Source organism: Balaenoptera musculus, chromosome 2 (assembly GCF_009873245.2).
Source record: "Balaenoptera musculus isolate JJ_BM4_2016_0621 chromosome 2, mBalMus1.pri.v3, whole genome shotgun sequence".
NCBI classification, from domain to species: domain Eukaryota; kingdom Metazoa; phylum Chordata; class Mammalia; order Artiodactyla; family Balaenopteridae; genus Balaenoptera; species Balaenoptera musculus.
The window spans coordinates 81,827,748-81,851,895 of NC_045786.1; the positions used below are offsets into that span (position 1 = coordinate 81,827,748).

Here is a 24,148-nt window from a genome sequence, read left to right on the forward strand (position 1 = left end):
TTCCTGCTAACTCTTGCAGCACTATCACCTGGACTAAGGAAGGAGGCGGGTGTCCCCCACACTTGTTTTCTGGGACAGAAATCCAATAGTTGATCCTTGGACTTATCAACTTCATCAAGAGAAATGAAAGTGTGAGCTACAGGAATGTGAAGGGTGAACTGAGTTCTTGGATTCTTAAGTATGTGACTTGACAAAATCCACGTTGGAAGAAAGTAACACAAAATTTGGAAGGATAGAAGAATATAATTAAGCCAACTGGAAATATGGTGTCAATGTGTCTGTCTGGGCGTAGGATTAGTTCATTTGAACAAGGTCATTGTGACTCAAATATTATATTGTAATGATGTTATCCTGAAAGAGCTTCAATAAATCTAACCACTCATGAATGTCTAGATAACACAAATTTGGAAAGATTTAAACACCAGCTAAGATTGATACCGACAGCCAAAAGAGAAAATTGTTGAAACACTGGAAATTCCCATGGGTTGATACGTGTTAATGGTTTGACCTAAAATAAATGTTATATTCTTGGCTATGGGAGGATTTCCCATCTATGCCATAGTGTTTGAGGTGTTAAGATGATCACATCCACAATCAAGAGGCCAGGGAAGTAATCTGGATAGTCCCAGGAGTCCTGCCAAGAGATGACATTAATTTATGGCTTTCCTCAGAGAATGATCAAAGGTTTATAGCAACCAGGAATCAGATCCAGTGTTTGAAAGATTCCTCCCTTGGAAGTGTTGATGGCTTCAATTGGGCAGATTGGCTTTGAACACAAAAGAGAGGGACCAATTAAAGGACAATGCCAAGAGAAGACTTGGTGGGAAAGAAAATGTTGGCTTGAGAAGAGAGAAGAATGGAAAGTCTGAAAATCCAGAAAAGAAGGGGAGTGGAGGAGAAAGGAGGGAAAGGGAGGGAACTGAAGGAAGTTGTTGATGAGATAAAGAAATTAAAAAGAGGGGTTGGTCAAGTCCTGCTTTTGATAATTCCATTCCAAGTGGAGATGGGCTACTAAAACTCCTGGTAAGCAGGAGTTGAAAAGAGGGGAAAGATCGGCATTGGGGGAGAGATTTGGGAACCGAAGGCAGAAGCAGATGGAAAACTGGATGTAGTGAAGGAGAGTAAACAGTAAACTCATACTGCCATGCTCCCATAAAGGATCACGGGAGCTCCTTTATGGGAGCATGGCGGTATGATAAGTATCCTGAACTCACGCCTGAGACCTGGGTTCTAGCCCCACTTCTGCCCCTAATGTTGGGCAAGCCACTCCATCTTTCTGAACCTGTTTCTTTGTATCTAAAGTGATGGGATTAGTGACCTCGAGCATTCCTTCCCTTTTCTACAGCCCTTGATTCAACATAGACATTATGAAATCAGAGACTTACATAAATGGAATATTCCAGATTGGAGCATGTATTTAGCTTTTCTAAGTAAAAAATGCTTTGAAGGGAGGAAAAAAAGGTTCCAGTAACACTTGGCGAGCAGTATTTGTTCTGTAAAATAACTAGCGAGTAAGCATTATTGAACTAGGTTGTCACATAATCATAAGAGAATTAAAAAAAAAAAAAGATTTAGGAGACTCAATTTTCCGTCCTATAGATCAAAAGAGTGATTAATATAATCCACAAGTGGATAGTTAATAAAGATATATGCAGGAAGAGAGAGCCAACATGAAATGAAAAGAGTGCTGATCTCGGGTCAGGAGCCTTGAGTTCTAATCCCAACTCTGAAAATATATAATTTTCAAAAGAGTAACACAGGGAACTAACTACAGAGGTGACAGAAAAGCTGAGAAGCCAGAGGACAGTAAGGCAACCTAGATATTAGCAACAGCAGGAAGCCACTGCCACCCTGGGCTGGAGGGACACAAGGGAGGAGGTGCTGTTACTGGAACCCAGAAGCAGTGGTCACCTGATGGAAGCTGGAACTACAGTGGGTCCATCTGGAAGGAGTTGGAGCCATGGAGGAGATGCAGCCACTATCACAGAACTGAGGGATAGAGGGTTGAAGAGAGTATCCTGGCTCTCCCTTGCCCTGCCCTCCAATCTTCTGCCAGTACCTCACATTGGCTGGATCCAGCTGGCACCTAGCTTACAGGATGGCAAACGCAGCCTGCAAGGGTCAGCCCTTCCTCCATACAAAGCAGAGAAAGGGCACGGATGGATCTGAGGACCAGCAGGCCGAGACTGGCCCTAGATCCAAATTCTGCTTTCTTATAACATCTGTCTATCAGTTCTGTATCAGCCTTGAGTCTAGGTCTTCACACATTTGAGGACATCCATCTGGTCATGTCTTGTTTACTTTCTTTCCCAAGCCTGACACTCAAACCTCCTTATACAGAATATTCTCCAAACCTCCTTCACTGTTCTGGTTCCCCTCCTCTGGGAGCTCCCTGGTATGTCTCCTTAAAATGTGGCACCAGATGTTCACAAGACCCCTGGTGTCCATAATACCAGCTCAAATACGGAGGACTATTCCTGCCCTTCTTGTAGCAATGCAGCTGTTATTCCTCTGTGGACTCGTGGAATTCACGGACAGTCAAGACCCATATACCTTTTCCATGTGATTCCAAGTCTTCCCTGACCTGTCCTAGCAGGGCAGCTACACATTTGATAAGCACAACCAAATTCATCCTCTAAAGCACTGATTTAAAAAAAGCAAAAAAAAAAAAAACAAACAAAAAACAGATTAGACCAGAGCCAAGACAGAGCTCTGTGTCACTCCACTGGAGACCTCCCTCCAAGTTAACTCAGAACCATGAATCAAGGCTCACTGGGTAGGGCTGTTCAACCAGTTCTAGATCTACCTAACAGCAAGGGAATTATGTTAAGACTTCAAATTCTTTTTTTTCTTTTTTTAACATCTTTATTGGAGTATAACTGCTTTACAATGGTGTGTTAGTTTCTGCTGTATAACAAAGTGAATCAGCTATATGTATACCTATATCCCCATAACCCCTCCCTCTTGCGCCTCCCTCCCACCCTCCCTAACCCACCCCTCTAGGTGGACACTGATCTCCCTGTGCTATGCAGCTGCTTCCCACTAGCTATCTATTATTACGTTTGGTAGTGTATATATGTCAATGCTACTCTTTCACTTCGTCCCAGCTTACCCTTCCCCCTCCCCGAGACCTCAAGTCCATTCTCTATGTAAGACTTCATCAAATTCTTTACTTAAATCACAACATGTAATATCTGTGGCAGTCAGTTCCCTTCACTTTGCACCTGAAGCACAGAGGATGCTTAACTAATACTTGTTGCCTCGAAGTTGAATAAAATTATCTTGATTTATACACCTAATGACCCTGTTTAAAGAAAGTTAACATGGTCATTTTAATGGGACATGATAATGTTGGTTGCTGGTGATCACCGCTTTCTTCTTTAAACGTCTATAAACCTGTTTGTTTCAGACTTTTGCTAGAGAGTGGCAAAAAGGCCATCAATCTGTTATTCCTGAAATCCACTCCTTTCTTACTTTTGAAAACTGGAGCAATATTGCCCCTATCCAGTCTTTGAGTACTCTCTTATCTTCCTAAACTGTAAGGAGCTCCTTACAAGGTTGCTGCTTGAGCCTCATGGGTCTTGAGTCCCTCTTCTCCCCAGTAGGAATAAATTGACCGTTTCCACGCCACAGAGCTGTGTAAGGATCCAGGAAGATGGGAAGACATAGCACACAGCTAAAACAGTCACTTAGGGTGCCCACATACGAGCCCTGTGGATGGTTTTAAGAACAGCTCCAATACAGCACAGTCACGTCCTGCAGCCCCCAGAGTGAATGCCACAGGGGGCCCAAGACACCATATGCGGCAATCCGGGAGACTCCCAGCGGTGCTGAACCTATGATCCTGGTCCTGTTTGTAAGACAATTTGAAAGGCTTACAAACAACCCCATAGGAGGCTGAGCCAAAGCACAACAGAGATTGGGCCCATGGAGTTTTCCTCTTTCTCCCTCTTTCTCTTCCTCTTCCTTCTTTCTCAATTTCCCTCTCCCTCTGAATCAGTGCTTTACAGTCACTATCACTGCATTCACTGCTCAGGAAGCTGTCCTGTAGGCAGCCCATGAGGGCAGAAGCTAAAAGCTTGGGAGAACAGCCTGATGCCCACATTGCCAGCCTCTCCCACCCCTACCTCCCACAGGTGTCTGGATGTGGATGGGCCTCTGCAGAGGACATACTGCCCACAAAGAAATGCAGAAGGATGTTTTCCATTTCTCTCCTCAACCTATAGGAATGCCCTCTGGGCTCAAGCAATGCTTGATAAATTCAAGAATGAATTCAACTAACCCCCCCTCTGCCGAGAGGGATCATGCTCATTAAAATTCTTGATAACCTTAATGTCTCAGCATAGATATAGCAATTATCTTGTTAGCTATAATCTTCTGTCTTGTTTCTTTCTCCCAAGAATGAAGGAGACTGCTGAAGGTTCACAAACATTGATTAAAGATGTGTGCAGGGCTTCCCTGGTGGCACAGTGGTTAAGAATCCGCCTGCCATGGGGGCTTCCCTGGTGGCGCAGTGGTTGAGAGTCTGCCTGCCAATGCAGCATACACGGGTTCGAGCCCTGGTCTGGGAAGATCCCACATGCCGCGGAGCGACTAAGCCCGTGAGCCACAACTACTGAGCCTGCGCGTCTGGAGCCTGTGCTCCGCAACAAGAGAGGCCGCGATAGTGAGAGGCCCGCGCACCGCGATGAAGAGTGGTCCCCGCTTGCCGCAACTAGAGAAAGCCCTCTCACGGAAACAAAGACCCAACACAGCCAAAAATAAATAAATAAATAAATAAATAATTAAAAAAGAATCCGCCTGCCAGTGCAAGGGACACGGGTTCAAGCCCTGGTCCGGGAAGATCCTACATGCCGCGGAGCAACTAAGCCCGTGCGCCACAACTACTGAGCCTGCGCTCTAGAGCCCGTGCTCCAGAACAAGAGAAGCCACTGCAATGAGAAGCCCGCGCACCGCTATGAAGAGTAGCCCCCGCTCACCACAACTAGAGAGGGCCCACAGCAATGAAGAACCAACGCAGCCAAAAATAAATTTAAAAAAAAAAAAAAGATGTGTGCAAAGATTTGGACATGAGGATGTTCACTGATGCTGTCTATTTTACCAGAAAATTGGAAACAACCGGTATGCCCAACAATAGAGGACTGCTGAAATACCTTACGGTACACCCATACAAGAGAATACTGTGCACCTATTAAAAATCATATTGTCAGAGAGTAGATGGAATGATGTTCACCATCGTTAAAAGGAAAAACAATTTACAAAAGCAGAATACTGTACACACAAACAAGGAAATTTTTCAAAAGATGTTAATAGTTATTGCAACTGGTAGAATTATGAATGGATTTTTAAATTTTCTTCTTTCTTTGCTTATAAGTTTTTCCATTTTTTTCTACAGTGATGTGCATTGCTTTTGAAATAAGGTGGGGGGCAATAAAACTTATTTTTGCTAGCCAGGAGAAAAAAAATAGGAAAAGCCCCCTCTTTCAAGGCTGTCTCCCAGCATCTTGTTCTGCCAGATGGATATGAAGCCAGCTCAGACTCCCCTGTCCAGCTTGCCTAGAGCCCCTTGGAGGTCACCTTGGCTCTGGGCAGAAGCTTCCTTGGCGCCAATACCCACCTTAAGACAAGTTATTAAAAATGGGGCTATCCTGGCCAAGATCTCATTCCAAAGTACCAAGGGCCACTTCAGCCCAGAAACACACCAGTTCCAGAACCCTGTGGGCTTTTGAAGTAGAACCACAGCCCTGGTTTGTGAGAGGAACCTCCCTCCCTCCCTTCTCCCGGCTGCCTGCCGAAGGTTACAGACAGCTCCCTTTCCATCCCACAAGAGGAGACAGGCAGATGAGTCATAGCACTGGCTTGGATCAAAGGAGTATTATTGTGTTAGCAGAAATGGATCTATTTTATGATCTGTTTCTTGACGCCTTACAAAGAAATATGCTTTTCCCACCAGACAGACAATTTCCTTAAAAAGCCACTGATTTCATTAGCTGAAGCTAAGAAATGACCAATAAGAGTTAGAAATTTTTGTGTCTGAAGAGTAGCCAGGCTGAAAAGATGTAGTGGAAACACTGAGGAAAGCGGTTTATAACCCTCAGACTCTAGATTCAAGTCTGCAAAGCGATGCCATTCTTCTAAAAATACACAGAGGAACTACGGAAGTCCTTTCCTGTTTTCTAAGAGCTTTCTCTTTCTTTCTTTCTTTTAAAGAAATATACTAGGATTGGTTTGTAAAGGAGATTCACCACCTCAGATTTCACTGTTTTCATGGGGGTGACAGCCGTGGGATACTATTTTAAGGGCTTCCTTCTCTTATACAGATTTTTCCACACTGGGAGGACAGATAAGGTACGTTCCACTAATGTTCTTCATTAAACACACATGCGTGCCAGCAGTCATTTCCCTTTGTCTTGCTATCCCATGACAACAGATTGCATATCATAGGAAATTGGAATGGAAATCTTATTTAGTTTGGATCTCTCTTCTCCATTGTTTAATTCCACATTCAATTTTTCATTCTACGTCTGCCTCCTTTTGAAGAAATATTCTATGACTGAACACAGGGACAGACAAATGAATAGGTGCTGTTTATTAAAGACTCACCTCATAGACCTTTCAGGAGCACTTTGACTAGCCCTCCCCCTCCCTCTGCCCCCAGAATTTCATCTCTGGTCTAAAGTGTACTTCGTACTCAGTAAAGATCTGATGACTGATGGGCATATCTGTATTGTGAACTGCACTCCCAGTACTTTGTTTACTGTTGATCAAGTTCCAGTAGTGAGCTTCCCTGTTTTCTCTGAGATACACAGATGTCTCAGTGGTATTTCTGTCTTCAACCCAGACCACCTGTCCATTAAAACAAACACACAAACAAACAAAAACAAAAAACGCTTCCAGCAAGTGCCGGGAAAGGAGGTCTAAGGGAACAGAGAAAGTTTTACATTTCCTGTTGTTGAATCTAGGCAACAACTTCTTAGAGGAAGCTGGATGACTTTTCAATCCAATATGCTCTGTTCTCTGACGCTATCATCGTTGTTTTTCCTCAAGACTACAAAGCTATGATGCCAAACTTTTTAAATGATCCCAGCTATTTTTCGAGTGTCAACTTTTAACCAAATGTTGCTGCTACTTTTTTCTTTTCACTTAAAAATGTGATTTTAAAATATTTTGTTTTTCTAAATGGGACCCATTAGATCTAAGAACGTTCTTTCCATTTATCAAACATCAACAGTGTGCCAGGCATTGGGTACTAGATTCCACACTCATTATTTCATTCACTTCCTTACCACCACCCTATGAAGGAGATGCCATCACCTGAGGAAACTGAGGGAGGTTAAGCCATTTGCCCAAGATCAAACTTCTAGCGTGGGGTTCTTCTCACCCTTCCAATCCATCCAACTTTTACCAGCTAAAGTCCATGAGTTTGGCCATGCAAAAAACGTTTTCTGAGAACACAAAGGAGAGCTGTATGTGCACTCTGAGAAGCCCAAACTGTCACCAAAGGAGGTAGACTTCAGGTAGCCAAGAGGCCAAACACACTTGTGACACTATATCCTAGCGGTCAGTAGCAGGTCCGGACATCAGACTAGATTTCAAGGCCCAACTCACCCACATACTGGACCTGAGACCACAAGAAAGTTATCTACTCTGAGACAGCTTCCACATCTCAAAATGGAGATAACAATATAGGTTAAATTCTACGAAACTGCCAACTTTCAACCATTTTTGACCACCAAAAAAGCATTTTCAAATCATTCGACCTAAATTCCTCACTAGGTCGTTGCAGAGATTAAATGAGTGCACAGAGGAAACAATAAACGGCGCTTTTTGGTAGACTTTTCCCAATTTCATTTTGCGCAGGTCAATAAAGTGTGTTTGTATTCTCTGCCCACAATTTGTATGTTGAGAAGCCGGGCTAAGGTTATGTAAGTGTTGGAGCTGATAATTCAGGGAGAAGAGAAGACTGCGTGGATAATCACGAATTAACAACAAAGGATCCCCTCAGGCCTTACTGCTCCGTGCATTTCCCCCCTAGTTTAGTCTCTTAATTACTAAATAAATATACAGCCGCTTCTCTCTCTCTTTTTTTTTTTTTTTTTTAAGAAAGTGGAAGGAGGGGATATTGAGGAAGCTTAGCACTCTGTGTTAAAGACAAAGTAAAGGTTTTAAAATCCGTTCTTGCCCCTGAGTCGGGGCCTGGAAGTGGCCTGGCTCCTTGACTGGCAGCAGGGCGGTCCTGCCTGGGACGCCAGCGAGGGCTCCCCGTCCTGGAACCCGCTCCACAGCGGCTTGCCCAACCTGCCCGCCCCCGCCCGCGCCGGGAGAAGAATCACCAGCGTCAGCGTTGCCTCCGCGCGTCGTTTACTTCCTCGCTAGGTGCCAGGCCCTGCTCTCGGCCCCTCACACGCATGATTTATATACTCCCCTCACACGCTTAATTTATATACTCCCCTCACAACCTCCCGGACAAAAGGGAACTCTGTCCCCATTTTCCAGGTGAGGAAACAGGTATAGAGAAGTTAAGTCACTCGGCCAAGGTCTCCGAACTGTGGAGTTACACTCGAACCCGGGCAGCCCCAGCACGCCCACTCTGAACCTCCCCTTTTCCTACTTGGGTAGAGGCGCTTTTTCACTTAAGACTTCTCCAAACTTGGCCACCTCCAAGGGAAGGGGCTCAGCCTCGCCGACTCGCACGACCTCCCCCGGCTCCACAAGTCCAGGGCTCCGGGCGCCCGATGGGGGCGCGGGTGGAGGAGCGGCACCGCCCCCCGGGTATTTAACCCCAGGCTGGAGCCCGCGGGGCGCCGGACGCTCCTGCCCCTCCCCACTCGCGCCTCCCCGCCCTCGTCCCCGCGCTCTCCCGGCGCGCCCCACCCTCCGCCCCGCGCTCGCCTGGCAAGCAGGCACCGGCCGGCGGGCTCGGGGAGCGGGGAACGGGGTGCGGGCGGCGCTAGCCTCTGCCGAGCGGCCCCCTGGCCGCGGCCGCCGCGCACTGCCCGGCCAGAGTGCGACGCGGCAGCCCGAGTCCGGACGCCGGCCGGTCCCGTGCGCTCCGCGGACGGGCGGGCGGCTGTGGACGCCCGGCCGGCAGCATGGATTCGGATTCCGGCGAGCAGAGCGAGGGCGAGCCCGGGACCGCCGCAGGTACGAGGGGTCGCAGCAGCCCAGCCGGGAAGGCTGGGGCAGAGAGGAGGGGAGGCCGGGGCGGGAAATCGCGCGTATTTTCTCGGAGCGGCCGGGCGGGAGGCCGATCCCCAGCAGCCCGATCCCTTCCGGGCCGGGACTGGGATGGCTCTGCGCTGTGAGTTTGCTTTGGGGCTTTCTCCCCTTTGCACTCGGGCGCTGGAGGGAGAGTAGGTGCATTTGCGGATGGCTCTCGGCGCTGCGGGACTCCGGCAGCGGGCTCCGGTCGCCGGGCTGGTGGGGGTGGGGCAGGGTTCGGGTAATCCGCGTCCTGTACTTTGCTGCAGCGAGGGTTGCTGCATATCTGCTTTTGGAAAAAACTTTCCGAGCGCCGGCCGGGTCCTCGAACCCTGGGCGCCAGTGACGCTGCGGAACAGGTGACCCGCTCTGAGGGCCTGACACGACGCTCTGGGAAGGAAAGGCCCCCGCGGGTGGGCGGGCAGGAGTCAAACCACAGCTCGTGGTTGCGGTTCCCGAAGCTGCTAGATGAGCCGATGCAGAAGCGTTGGCCCATCGCTGCCCTGCATGCGTGGAGGAGGTCCCCACGGAGGGTCCGGGAAGACAGACGCGGCGGCGGCGCGCGGGGTCCCGGCTTCGCCTTTAAGGGGCGCCGCCAGCTTTTCACAGTCGATAGTTATCGAAGCGACGGGTGGATGCTTACTTAGGAAATAATGAATGTCCTCCCCCGCCTCTCCCTGATACTGAGCAACAGAAGGAAGCCACCCACAGCCTTGGGTCGACTTACCGCGGGCTCTGCCCCCCTCCACCAGCCCGCTCTGCCCGCCGCCTGCAGGTCCACGGGCGGGAGACCTATGGCCCTCCCACGTGACCGTGGCTGCCCGCGCCCGCGTGGCCCTGCAGGCTAGCCCTGGCCAGCAGACCTGTGACCTGAGAGCTGGGACCCTCCTGGTACAGACCTGAGGGCCCGGACTAGTCCCCAATCTGCCCAGTGTCAGACCAGTGTCCTGAGGGTGGGGACCGGGTGACCGCAGGCACCATCAGCCCAGGCGTGGGTGTAGGAAGGCAGGCTCAGGAACCAGGCGGGACAGCGCCAGGAGCTGTACCAAGGGCCCTACGTATATTATTCTCCTTTATCCTCACAGCACCTAGCCAGGTGGTTATTTCCGTTTTACAAAGGTTCAGAAAGGCTAAGTGGTTTACCCACGAATCAGAGCCAGGGAGTAGCCAAGGGCGGAATGACTCCCTTTTTACTGCATCATACCCCTCAGCCTCTCACAGGGCGGCTGTGGTCAACACCTACAGCTGGGTGGGAAGAGATGAGGATGGAGGAAAAGAAAGATGGCATCGTCAAGATGCCTGTGTGTGAGGATTCCTGTGTGTGTGCAAGGGCCACCTGCTTTGTGTAGGTATGTGTGGACACAATTAATAAACATGAGCCCTTCTCGAACCTGTATGTTCCTGTGACTGTGAAGCACCAAGATTTTGTTTCACAGGTGGCTTGTGGATCTCTTCACATCATTTAAAAGTTCCAGTGGGTGTTTTGTGTCTATCTATCTCTAGAGCTCAAAAGGAGGGGGAGTGAGTACATTGACACTGACACTTTACTCTCTCAAAATCCGAGGAACTAACATGCGCTCCCTGCTCTCACCCTCAGATCTTTTATGCCGGTTGATAGAGAAGGGGAGGAGGATAAGGAGGCTTTGAGAAAGAGGAGGGGAGGGGAAGCAGGGGGGGGTGGCAGGAGACACTCAGAAGAGTTGGTACTTGGATGAAAGGGGAGGGAAGGTGTTCTTAAGGGTCCAGTTGCTTCTCCCCACAGCCTGCCCAGCAAGGAGTATCCCAGAGTGTTCATGTGTGTTTGTGTCAGAAGACCTCTGCACAACTAACAGCAGTCATGACTACTGAGGTCAGATGGGTCTGATGAAGAATAGGGCAGCCAGCTCTCTGACCTGTCACCATTTGTTTGTGCCTTACTGTTTTCTACAGTCATTTCTTCTTCCTCTGTGTGCCTGAATCTCAAGTTGAACATTTATTTGAATGTCACAAGCCATTCTGCTAAATGGCATTCAGTCTCCCTCATTATTTTCAGTCTTAAAGTATTCTTCGTGACAAAGCTTCAAAACTAGTTGCTAATTCATCGCCTTGCTATGGATGCATCCTATCAAATGGAAACTCCTGTTGCAGCTTCAGATACTGGTTAAATTATCCATAGGAGTTGACCATTGTCCCTGTAAGTAACAGGACATTCATCTGTGGACCTGTATCTGTGCAAGCTGGATGGGTTTGTAACTGAGAAGCACAGCAGAGGAAGTGGGATCTCTTGGAGTATTCATGTGTGTGTCTGTGTGTACCTACCTCACAGGGAGATAAGATGAAGGGCTGCTTCCTCCTCAGTGCCCTCCCCTTCCTGAAGTTGTGAAAAAGCCCTGCCATAAGACAGACCTTATTAAGGTCCTGAGCCTGGACTCTGGAATCAGAAAGACCCAGGTCTCAATCTCTACCTGTTGGGCAAGTTACTTAACATCTCTAAACCTCAGTTTCCCCCTCTGTAAAATGGGGATAACAATAGTACAAGGGGGGGGGGGTGAGGATTAAATAACACATGAAAAGTATTCCTCCTGGTAATCATTCAATAAATGGCAGCTGCTATTTTTATCACCTGATTGGATTATGTTGTAAGAATACTGCTAAATAATGTACCCCAGAGCTTTGTAAAATGTAAATCACTAGGCATGTGTAAAACAATTAGTATTATTGTCATTATTATCACATTAACGTAATTGCCTAAGGAGATTTGTTTTGAATTTTATCCTTTTCACTCTCTCATTCTCCGCCCCCCCACCTCTCTCTCTCTCTCCCTCTCTCTCTCTCTCTCTCTCTCTCTCTCTCTCTCTCTCTCTCTCTCTCTCTCGTGTGTGTGTGTGTGTGTGTGTGTGTGTGTGTGTGTGTGTTTGTGTGCAGATGTGTTTGATTGTTTCTTTGGGGGAAGTTATTTTTAAGGTACATCTTCTCATCCACATCATCTTCCAGCTGAAGTCATAAAGGTGGGAACATTCAAAACTACTGCTTTCACCATCCTTTTCTTTCAGCTCTAGAGAAACTTGCACAAAGTAGAGAAGGTGGCCTTACCCAGTCCACCTGATAACCTGGAGGTTAGCCACTTTCATGCCACTTCCAATAGAAGAAGACGGGTTAATTGCCCCTCACACACTGGTGCACCTTTTCCCTTCAAGGTAACAGGAGGAACAGGAGGTACTCACCATTCTCCTCTCCATTTTTGCCCATCTCGTAGCCTTCCCAGTCAAAGATTGGCAGAGTGAGGAAATCTCTGAGCACCACCTACTCTTTACTGTACACCTTTCAAGAGACTTTTCCAAAGATCTCCCCAGTATCTGCTGTGCAGCTCTCTCATCAAGCAGTACCCTGCATAGGAAGTAAAGGGGGTGTGTGTGGATGAGATTTGTCTTAATCTGCATTTTCTGTTTTTCAGGAAGCACAGGATGGTGCTTCTAAGTCATTCTGCTGCCTGCAGCTCTCCTCTGCCTTTCTGTCGTTTTATGGTTCTTTCTATGATAAGGAAAGAGACAGGGTTTATGGAACACTGGATTCTTTCCAGAGACCCAACTTGGCAGTCTCTCCTTTGACAAACCCACCATCCATCTCTCACAAATCCTAGAGCTCGGTGTATTAACTCGGCAATGATTTGAGTCTTTCCTGGGAAATAACAAGCGAGTAAACAGCAGTGTCAGCTTTTTCCCTTTCTGACTTGTAAGACAGAGATAGTCTACCCAGCTCAAGAAGACAAGCTCCTTCCACCCAGAGCTAGGTGGTCTGGGGCAGTCAAGCTGACGGAGCATCCCTGTGGCTGGGTAGGTGCTACAGAAAAGCATTTCTGTGTGATGGAATCAGGATGTGGTAGGGAAACTTCAAAATGATAAAAGCAGTAGGAAAACAGCAGGCCCCTGACTTTGTCCTTCCTGTCTTTCCCATCGCCTCGGTCCTAAGCTTGGTCCTTGTGAACAAAGTGGCAAGGAGTGGGTAGGATTCAATAGTTGGCCAAAAGGAGAAAAGGCGTTCCAGAAGTCAGACACCATTTAGCAAGGCACAGATAAACAGGAAGGTGACTGGAGTGGAGGACATATACTAAGGAGTACTGGGAAGTAAAGTTAGGTGAGTGTAGGGAGAGCCACTGACAACAGGGGGTCTTAATAACTAGTACCTGATGGTGCCGAAGGAGCCCCCGTTGAGCTGATAGTAGAGCAGAGACATGACCGACTGAGATCTGGGTTTTCGGAAGCCGCATCAGACAGAAATGAAGTGCAGGGATGGCCTAGGCTTGGAGCCTCGTGGCCACACAATCGGAGGGGATGGTAGCACTAAGCAAGGCAGAAGAGGAAGGATGCAAATGCCATTTCAGAGAAACAAACAACAGAAGTTGGTGACAGATTGTACGAAAGCAGTAAAAGGAGAGGGAGAGTGGAAGGGGACTGGCATGTTGAGTTGGGCTAAGGCAGGGAAATGCAGGAGACTGGCTTCCCCACCCTGCCAGTGCTTCTTTTCTTTCCATCAGACACCTAATAGTGATTACTTAAATTTTCTTAAAGGTGCTTTTCCCCTGTAGACAATAAATTATGCTGGGGCATTGGTTTTGGAGGATCATGAAGGTTCTGGAGCTTGTTGATTCTCATTGTTGGGTTATTCATGGAGGCTATTCAGTAACCTTTGTCAACTGACAGAGTAACCTTCGACGATTGATGGACTGGCCCACCAAGGGCAGGGACCACCTGGGGATGATGCACTACTTGGCTATTAGTCATAGTCCCAGGTCTTGTTCTTATTTGTGGGCATTTTCAGGGGCCTCTGCCTCATCCACATAGTGGGCTGCTTTGAGGGTCAGGGCCTTGTCTTGTGCTTTCATGTTGCCGAGGTTTTATGGACATAGTAAATGAATGAGCATCTTGAGGAGCCTCCTGAGAACTCTGCACTAAAAGGCCAGACAGGCAGCCAGAAACCTGCCCTATAAAGTAGAACTGCCAACGCTGTCCTGCAGTGTTTTGCTTCAGTGTTTTAAGATGTCTTGCACTGTCTGGGACTCTGTGTTGGGAAGTATGGGAAGTGCAAAGAGAGATAAGGACACAGTCCATCCTGTCTCCAGGGCTTGGGATCAGATAGGGAGATAGGAAGCATATACCGATGGCCACATCTTAAGCCAGTGCCAGAAGACTCTCACCCCCTTGCCCTGGGATTATACCCTGGCTGTGTCTCTGTTTATATGTTCTCTCTTGACACCATCCACTTTCCACTATGTGCTTCACAGTTATTCCTATACATGTCTCATCTCTTGTACTGGCCTTCGCTCCCTAAGGGTAAAGACTGGGTCTTTTTCACCTGTAGCAGCACCCACAAACACCACCTGCGTGCCCTAAACACAGTGGTAGGTTGCTGGCTGGCTGGCTGGCTAGATAGATGGATGGATGTATAGATGATGTTGTAGGTTGGTTCCCCAGGAAGCAGACTCTGAGATGGAGGCTACCATGCAGTGTGTTTATTTGGGGATGCTCTTGGGATCAATACCTAGGAAAGAGAAGGGGAGGGGAGGGATGCCAGACTGGGCAGAGTGAGAAGCTGAGCTGCAATGCAGACCCAACAATAGCCTCGAGCTCTGGAGCTGAAAAACCCTTCAGAACTGAGTTGGGGGACTTCCCTGGTGGTCCAGTGGTTAACATTCCACAGTCCCAATGCAGGGGGCCCAGGTTCGATCCCTGGTCTGGGAACTAGATCCCACATGCTGCAACTAAAGATCCCATGTGCCGAAACTAAGACCCAGTGCAGCCAAATAAATAAATGTTAAAAAAAAAAAAGAACTGAATTGGGGTGAGGGGCCAGGCCTTTATATCCCCTGACATAATGATTAGTCATTAGATTCATGCCATCCCTGCATCTTGGGCGAAGCTGTTGCCTTCAGCTGAGGGCTGTCTGCAGGCATCACTACCAGCAGCTTGTGAAGTGCTTAGTCCTTCATTCTGGAAGGGAACCTGGGAAGGGAACCTGGGCCTTACGTACATTGTGCATTCACCACAGATGGCCTCCAAAGTTCCTCAGGGATGTTTCATGATGGATGGCAGCCCTGCCTACGGGCAGAGTTCAGGGGATAGTTGGTGAGCTATAAACATTATCTAGACCTCATTAGGGCAATTTAGATAGCCAGATGGAATTAGCCATTTTAGACCTCACAGATCCAATAGATATTGGTTGATCCTCTGTTTTGTGTTCAGTGTGTGGAGGTGCTATGGTAGTACACCGAAATGGAATTAGATGTGGCCCCACCCTCAAGAGGCTTGCAGCCATAGGGAGAGAAAACACCCACCCAAAAGGAATCTGCAAGACTGGGCGGCATCAGCAATAAACAGTGTTGGCTTTGGAGCATGGGGCATCGTGGCTTGGGGTTCTGGTGGGAAGGCTTCATGGAGGAGATGGGCCTTGAGGATAGCCTGGAAGGAGTGAAGGATTTAGATGGGGGAGAAGAGCAAGTCAGGGGAAACAGAGGAGGTGGCAAGGACAGGAGCCTGTGAGAAGCATGGCCTGGCGCAGTGGGGCCCCCTTAGAGGGCTAAAGGGAGGAGAGGGCGGACCTGCTCAAAACGTAACACTGGATGTTGTGGTGATTGTGACCAGCATGTAAGTTTCTGGGAGCTGGAGACAGAATGTGTGTGTAAATGTAAAGCTCTATTTCCTACTTTATTTTTCTCTAAAAACATGGCACCTGCTTTTTTATTTGTCGTCAAAACCAAATCATAGTCACACTTCCCATTAGCACTTTTCTCTAACTGGTTCATTGTCCTCCAGAGTTACCATTGGCTCCCATTTGAATTCACATGTAAATCTCTATAAAGACACTATATACATAATTTTGTTTTGTTTTTCAGTCACTTGGCTTCCAACTCTTTCTGTAAAATGCCTGTGTAGGTGGGTGTTTGGGCTGTATTCTGTACAAGTATAGAAATAAAGGATAGAGAAGAAGAATTTAAAAAATAAGTTTCCTGTGATACCTCAATTCAAGAAAACATATGAGAGTGAGTACCTTTTCCCCAACATATATTAAGACATGCCCCCAAAATATATTATTTTTTTATACATCAGACATGCTCTTTTTAGGCAACTGCATAACACAAATTCTGAAACTGCTTTAGAACAATCTTCACGTTCATATTGGGTTTCCTAAACATCATTGCCTGGGAATAAATTTGAGCCTGTTCATGGAAAATCTAGTGTGCAGACTATAAACATGGAAGGCTTGGCAGCACAGAAAGTGCTAGACACACCCTAATAGAAACCAGTATTTTGTAATTCAGTTCTCCAGGAAAAAAAAGGAGACACTTTGGTCGTGTCCAAATACTGGTTTAAACAGTTGAAAAACCACAGCAGCAGCCACTAGCTTCTAGGTTGTCTTCTGGAAAGTAAAATATGCTTTCCGGGAAACTTTTCTAGCCCCGAAAGGAAGCATTTTGGTGATGCGTAGCTTCATGGAGACTCCCAGTTGATATCTGTATGGTAGAGGCATCCAGTTTCATGTGCGGGAGGAAATTCTGTAAAAGGTTGTTCTGGTGAGCACACATGTCCTGCATCCCTGATTTGGGGCCTGGGAGTTACGCTGGGAAGGTAAACAGATTTTCAGTGAATAATATGGAAGGGAAGTGATGGGGGCTGTCTGCTGGCCTCTGCAGCAGCTTTCCTACCACATTTGAGTCTGGTTCCTTGGAGTAATGTTAAGAAAGTCAGGGAGAGAAGACTGGGGTTCAGGTTACAGGGTAGAGAAACTAGGTTTAAGAAGTTGTGCAAATATCAAACAAGATGAGAAATTGTGAGGATAGTCTTTCTTTGCCAGCCAGAGTCCAGCCCCAGAGGGCTAGTACTGAATGTAAAGTAATAATGATGTTTTGAATTTTTATTTAATTTTATATTAATTAAGCACATACAATGTATTTCAGACTGGGTTAACTGTTTATATGGTTTTTAAGCCTTATATAGGCCTTCTGGGCTAGGTACTATAAACAACCCCATTTTATAGACCAGGAAACTGAGGCACAGAGAGATTAAGTAATTTGCTCAGGGATGTGCAGCTTCTCAGTGGATATGAAGCCAGTCTAACTAACTCCAAAAACAGTGCTCTTTACCAGGTAGGCTATGTAGTTAGATTGATGGATGCCACCAGGCTCCTTTACATCCCCCACCAGCTCCCACAGGGCCCTCAGACCATTAAGTTCCTTCATTAGGCTCCTTCTGGTAGGTTAGGACATTATATCTCCAGAAAGCCCTGCTTTAAGCTGCAGACATTACCTGCAGTGGCCCAATAACACATGGGCAAGGATGGGCTGTCACAGGCTCCAGAACAGGGGCTGGTGAGGGGTGGTTTGGGAGGGAAGATGAGGGGAGCAGCACAAAGCAGCGTTCAGAGAGAGAAGGTCCTGGGAGGACCCTGCAGCCACGTGCATGTCTAGGGTCCTGGGAACCTGGTGGGTGGTGAATGTGGCAAACCCCAAGAGGAGAGAAGGGTTAAGAAGCAGAGTCAAGAGAAGTGCAAAGACAAACAAACGTTCCCTCTGTCAGCGTGTACTTAGGTTGGGTCCTAAGGCACTTTTTCCACTCCAGCATTTAGAATCATTCCAGATACACAGTCCCCAGGACAGGGTGACCAGTTGGATTCAAGGGCAAGAGAAAACTCGAAGATGAGACTGTAGTGCAATGAAGAGAACTTGAGATTCTGAGCTGGACAACTGCGGTTTGAGTTTTTAGTGCTGTCTCTTACGTATTGCTTTTTAGTAACATTTATTTTCCACCAAAGGAATGCAAGCTCATGGTAGAATATGTGAAAACAGTACAAAGAAGAAAATCAGATTGAGCCCTAAGAATAGATGTGCTTTTCCAGAAGAATATAGTCCAAAAGCATTCCTGAAAAAATGCAAGAGACCTTTATTTGGGGAAGAAGGGGTTTTGTAAGAAAACAAGAGTCCCCCTTCTGAAATATTTACTTGGGGACACTAAGAACATTGGCTACACTGCCAGGCAGCATCAGAACCAGAATTGGAAGCCACACACTCTGGCTCCTCTATCGTTCCCCCAAAACATATATAATTTTTAAAAAGGATCAGAGTTATTCTGGGTGTTGGGATATCTAAAGGACCCCTGCTATGTTTCCTTCTGACACCTTCCACTGTGTTCTTGACACCCCTCCCCCCTTTTCCTCTCCTGAGCTTTTTCCCTCCCAGCACAGCTGCCCAGAGGTCAGACACTACAGGCCCACACCAGGCCCTTCCCGTGTACCCAGCCCACTTTCCAGGTCAGGAGAGCCCTACACGGAGCCCTCAGAAGACTCTTACATTTTTTTAATACCCGAGAGGAATTTGGCAGGTTTTACAGACGCACAGTGACAATTGCGAAGGTTAGTTTACTTTAATAGCTTCCAGCTTCAGGAATAGATTTATTGGCCTCTAGTTCTCCAATTATGTTTTTAATCTTTGTTTAAATTGATTTTTTATTTTGTAAGGAAAGAGGGAAATTTATTCATCTGTGTTAGCCTCTCTTACCCTTAATGTTTAATTCAGTGATTCAATCTCAGTCAAATGAAGCAGGCAGAGCTAAGTTAATACAGAGTCAACTTTTAGCGAGCCCAGAGCAGTATCTGATGGGAATTAAACCTGAATTTTCTTGACTTTTTTTTTTCCTTTTGATTTCTCTGACTTTGTATAATCCTGGTTTCCCTGCACCCCTCCTCAATTGCTCCTTCTGCATCCCTCATTAATATCTTTTTCCTACCTGTGTCTCCTAAGGCTGAGCTCTTGGCCTTGTTCTTTTTTAACAATACACTTTCATTTGGAAAAGACCACCCGTTTTTCCAGCATGAAGCTAAGGATTCCCAAAGCTGTGGTCTAACCCGTTCCTCTCTCCAGAGCAAGAATCCTGCCTTTCAAAGTCATCTGGACCTCATCTTCTCACTGTCCAAGAGACACGTCAACTCAGCACAGCTACACCCGGACTGTTAACTTTCCATCACTTTCTCTCAACTCTTCTGGTGGCCTCGCCAGCTGCCAAGTCATTCAAAGTTAAATTGTGAAGTCATAAGAACAATGAAATATCCTACACACATGATTTCATAGCAAAACCAGGACATGGAGAAAGCAGGTATTATTTACAGTTTACAGATAAAGAAACAGATTCACAGAGATTACCCCAAATCACAAAGTAAGTGGTAGATTTTCACTATTTAAAGCTGCTCCCCCCAAAGGGGGAGCAGAAACAAATCTAAATATCCAACCTAAACATATAGGTAAATATTCAATTAAATAGTTATTGAATTACTAAATACATAATGACATTTCCACACAGAGGAATATTACTCAGCTGTTAAGAAAAATTAATTTGAAAAACATATGTTATAGGTGTTTGCATTATAATGTATGAAGAAAGCTTGATAAAATATATACATGTATATTTATTCATACATATATACCCACACACCTATATATACATATACATACACCCCTTTTTTAAAGATTTTATTGAAGTGTAATTGATTTACAGTGTTGTGTTTAATTTCTGCTGTACAGCTAAGTGACTCAGTTAAACATATATATATTCTTTTTCATCCTTTTCCATTATGGTTTATCACAGGATATTGAACATAGTTCCCTGTGCTATACAGTAGGACCTTGTTGTTTATCCATCCTATATATAATAGTTTACATCTGCTAATCCCAAACTTCCTCTCCCCTCTCCCCCGGCAACCACACGTCTGTTCTCTATGTCTGTGAGTCTCTCTTTGTTTCGTAGATGATACACCCCTTTCTTATAGAGAGAAGGGGAGGAAAATCTCTCCCTCACATTCACATACATGCATTTTTTTTTTTTAATGCTGGAACAGAATTAACCATTCTATATGATGAGTTTATAGGCAATTTTAATTTCCTTCTTTGCGCTTTCCTTCCAGATTTTTTCTCAATGAGTATGTATAACTTTCAGCAGGTTATTATTTTAAAAACAACCACTGAATGAGATTCAGTGGACTTATCCATTGGTCGTCCTTCTGACTTTCTTGCAGTTTTGTCCCAAGTCCCTCTATTTTCTTTCTTGAAACTCATTCTTCCCTCCGTCCCCTGTGATCCACTTCCGCATCAGGCCAGGCCTCAGTGGGTCCTTCCTGCCCGCCCACTGGTGGGGGTGTGATTCCAGGCTTCTCTCTTCAGTCCTCTTCCTACTCACCCATTAACCTGGCTTCGGCTCTGCACTCTCTCTCTCTCCACCTCATCACACCCTCCCCTCTGAGCTCACCTGGCCTGGGCCCTCAGGCCAAGTAGAGGAAGTGTAAATAGTCAAGGTGGATAATGAGCTCATAGGTTTGAGGCCAAGGGCACCAGAGCCTCACCGGCCAAACAGACCTGCTGGGTGAGCTTGCTGACTCCGCCATTTTGGCTCTAGACTGTGGCCTTACCGTTGCTCACTGACCAGCAGTGTGTATAGCTGGCGTCCCTGATGCTCACTCCCTCCCTGACCCCCATCCCAAACACGAATGACTTTCACTTTCCACTTGTTCATCTACACATTGATTTTGTGTCTTTATTACTTTTACAATTAAAAAAAAAGAGGGGGGCATTTAAAATTCTGTTTAAAATAACAGGATTATTCGCTTTTAGGAGGTATTGGTCTGCCATCCCCAAGTTTGGTCTGTCTTTGCAAAAAAACTCATTATTGAAAAGTTATATGAGGGACTTCCCTGGTGGTCCAGTGGTAAAGAATCACCTTCCAATGCAGGGGATGGGGTTTCAATCCCTGGTCAGGGAACTAAGATCCCACATGCCGCAGGGCAACTAAGCCCACATGCCACAACTACTGAGCTCACACCCCTCAACTAGAGAGCCCGCATGCTGCAAACTACAGAGCCCATGCGCCACAACTACAGAGCCCATGTGCTACAACTAGAGAAAAGAAAAAACCCGCACGCCACAACCAGAGAAGCCCGTGCACCGTAACGAAGAACCTGCACACCGTAACGGAGAGCCCGCACATTGCAACGAAAGATCCCGCAGGCCTCAATGAAGATCCTGCATGCCACAACTAAGACCTGTTGCAGCCATAAATAAATAAATAAAATTCCTTTAAAAAAAGAAAAGCTATATGATAATATTATATGTATCTATTTCTGAAGGAATTAGAAATGTATTGAGGTCTTGTAATAACCTATAATGGAAAAGAATCTGAAAAAGAATATCTGTAACTGAATCACTTTGCTGTACACCTGAAACTAACACAACATGGTAAATTAACTATACTTGTTTTTTAAAACAAGTATTTTAAAAAAAGACAATGTATTGAGGATTTCTTGTGCATCTCGGAGCTGAAGATAAGAGATATCATGGTCCCAGTATTCTTCACTGCCTCCCTGTCTCCACCTTATTTTACTCTAGTCCATCAAATAGGGGTAGCCCAGTCAGGAAGCTTGTAGAAAACAGAAGTGCTCACCCTTTAGACTCACATTTATCAGAGTTTCTAACCTAGTTTTAAATTAGCCCCAAGCACCCTTAATGATTGATATTCCCCATCAGCCAGGATTTTGTCTATCTTTACTTTCTTGATTTATATTATAAAATATAATTATTTTACCCCTTTTCAGATTTAAAAACATAATATATATTAACTATGCATTTTCAACCCTTCCAGAAAAGTTCTTCCTTCCATTAAAAAAAAAAAATTACTTTCTTAATCTTCAAGTGGAAAGCAGTATGAGTTTCCTTATTAAGCAGCCATATTGTCTTATTAATTGCAAGTGGGTGAATATGACCACTGTGATTTTTAAGGGAGGGATAAGAGGATATGAGAGGCAGAATAATTGAGATAGGAGTAAACTCTTACAGAAAGCAGGTGTTTATGTCGAGAATGATGGACGGTACATCCTAAGACCAGCAGGTGTAGTAAGCACCCAGGCATTATCTCTAGAGAGTTGTCACCCAGCTTTCCCTTCACCCCAGGAGGGAAGTCAGTGATGGGCTGATGCTCATGCATGAAGAAGTCTGGTTCCAACCACCCTTGGTTTTCTTTGTTTCATTTTTGTTAAAAAAAAAAAACAAACCTCTCCACATAAATATAGCTCTGCCATATTGTTGTAACCCAATGAGAGTGGCTGAGGTCTGAGCCAAGTCTGAAGACGGGTGAAGGTTGGTGATCATTAGGGGCTGAGACTGTCATACAGGCAGGATGCAGGCCAGGCAAGGAGTAAGTGCAGCTGGTCAGGGGGGTCGGGTCATGTGGCAGGGAAGCCAGAGGGGCAAGGGGCTGTAGGCCAGGCCCATTCTCTTGAGGGTCACTTGGCCTGCAGCAGGTCTGCCAGTCACAGCTGCCCCAGCCTTCTTGGGCCTCTCCACCCAGAGAGTAGCCCCTTTTAATATTAAAGAGTCCAAAACTTTGAGAAAAGCTGGCTTCCAGCAGAGGCCCTCTGACCTCTGACCTCCACCCCAGGAGCAAGTCCTTCTCCTGACCTCCCTTCCAGCCCGGCTCCGTGGCCCCAGATCTCTGCCTCATCCTTGGTGCCTCCCTTCCCTGCAGCCCCTCCCACCCAGGTGCTCCTCTCCATTTCCTCTGCCTTGGTCCCCCCACCCATCGCATGAGCCCTCCTGGGTGCTAGAGGGACTAAGGCAGTGGAAACTTGGAGACGGAGAAGTATGGCTGTGAGTGGAGACTTGTCATGAAGCGAAGATCTTTAAAGCTTCCAGAGAGAAAAACCGGGCCCTTAACCCACTAGTTTTCTAAATAGCAACGCCGAGGGCTAAACAACAGTGGTGCAGTGTCTTTGAATTCTCAAGGCGAATGACTGGTGATGTAGAGTTCTGAACCCAGTCAAACCATCAGTCAAGTGTGCGGCTAGACTACAGCAGCAGTCCCGAACATTTTGGCACCAGGGACCGGTTTCGTGGAAGACAATTTTTCCACAGACCTGGTGGGGGTCGGGGGGAGGATGGTTTCGGGATGATTCAAGCGCATTACATTTATTGTGCACTTTATTTCTATTATTATTACCTTGTAATATATAATGAAATAATTATACAACTCACCATAATGCAGAATCAGTGGGAGCCCTGAGCTTGTTTTCACTTGCCACTCACTGATAGGGATTTTTGGGGGTTTTTTTAAACATCTTTATTGGAGTATAATTGCTTTACAATGTTGTGTTAGTTTCTGCTGTATAACAAAATGAATCAGCTATATGCATACGTACATTCCCATATCCCCTCCCCCTTCCATCTCCCTCCCACCCTCCTTATCCCACCCCTCTAGGTGGTCGCGAAGCACTGAGCTGAACTCCCTGTGCCATGCAGCTGCTTCCCACTAGCTCACTGATAGGGTTTTGCTGTGAGTCTGCAAGCAATTGATTTATTATGGTCTCTGTGCAGTCAAACCTCTCTGCTAATGATAATCTGCATTTGCAGCCGCTCCCCAGCGCTAGCATCACCGCCTCAGCTCCACCTCAGATCATCAGGCATTAGATTCTCATAAGGAGCATGCAACCTAGATCCTTCACACGCATACTTCACAGTAGGGTTCGCGGTCCTATGAGAATCTAATGCCACCGCTGATCTGACAGGAGGCGGAGCTCAGGCGATAATGCGAGCGATGGGGAGCAGCTGTAAATACAGATGAAGCTTCGCTCGCTCGCCTGCCACTCCCTTCTGCTGTGTGGCCTGGTTCCTAACAGACTATGGACCGGTACCAGGGGATTAGGGACCCCTGGACTAAAGTCACTGTATGATAAGTTAGATCTCAAAAAAATTACCTTACCGTGTTCCCTTCCTCAGGGAGCTGCCAGGTCAGGAGTCAGCCAACTGAGGCTCCCAGGCCCAGTCAAGCCTGTTGCCTGCTTTTGTATGTCCCACAAGCTAAAAGCATTTTTACTTTTTTTAATGGTTACATTATAAATGGTTTTATAGGTACCTTTTGATACTTTGGGCCCTTTATTCTCT

The 24,148-nt window shown here is 46.4% G+C and overlaps 1 protein-coding gene across 1 annotated transcript in view; it reads left to right on the forward strand.

Moving 5' to 3' along the window:
- The first annotated feature begins 8,949 nt into the window (after positions 1-8,949).
- The window catches only part of TNFAIP8L3 (TNF alpha induced protein 8 like 3), a 39,728-nt gene continuing 24,529 nt past the window's right edge, over positions 8,950-24,148 (forward strand). The window contains exon 1 of the mRNA XM_036843834.1: positions 8,950-9,144. Within this exon, the coding sequence (XP_036699729.1) occupies positions 9,093-9,144 (52 nt within the window). The 5' untranslated portion in view covers positions 8,950-9,092. The remainder of the gene's footprint in view (positions 9,145-24,148) is intronic.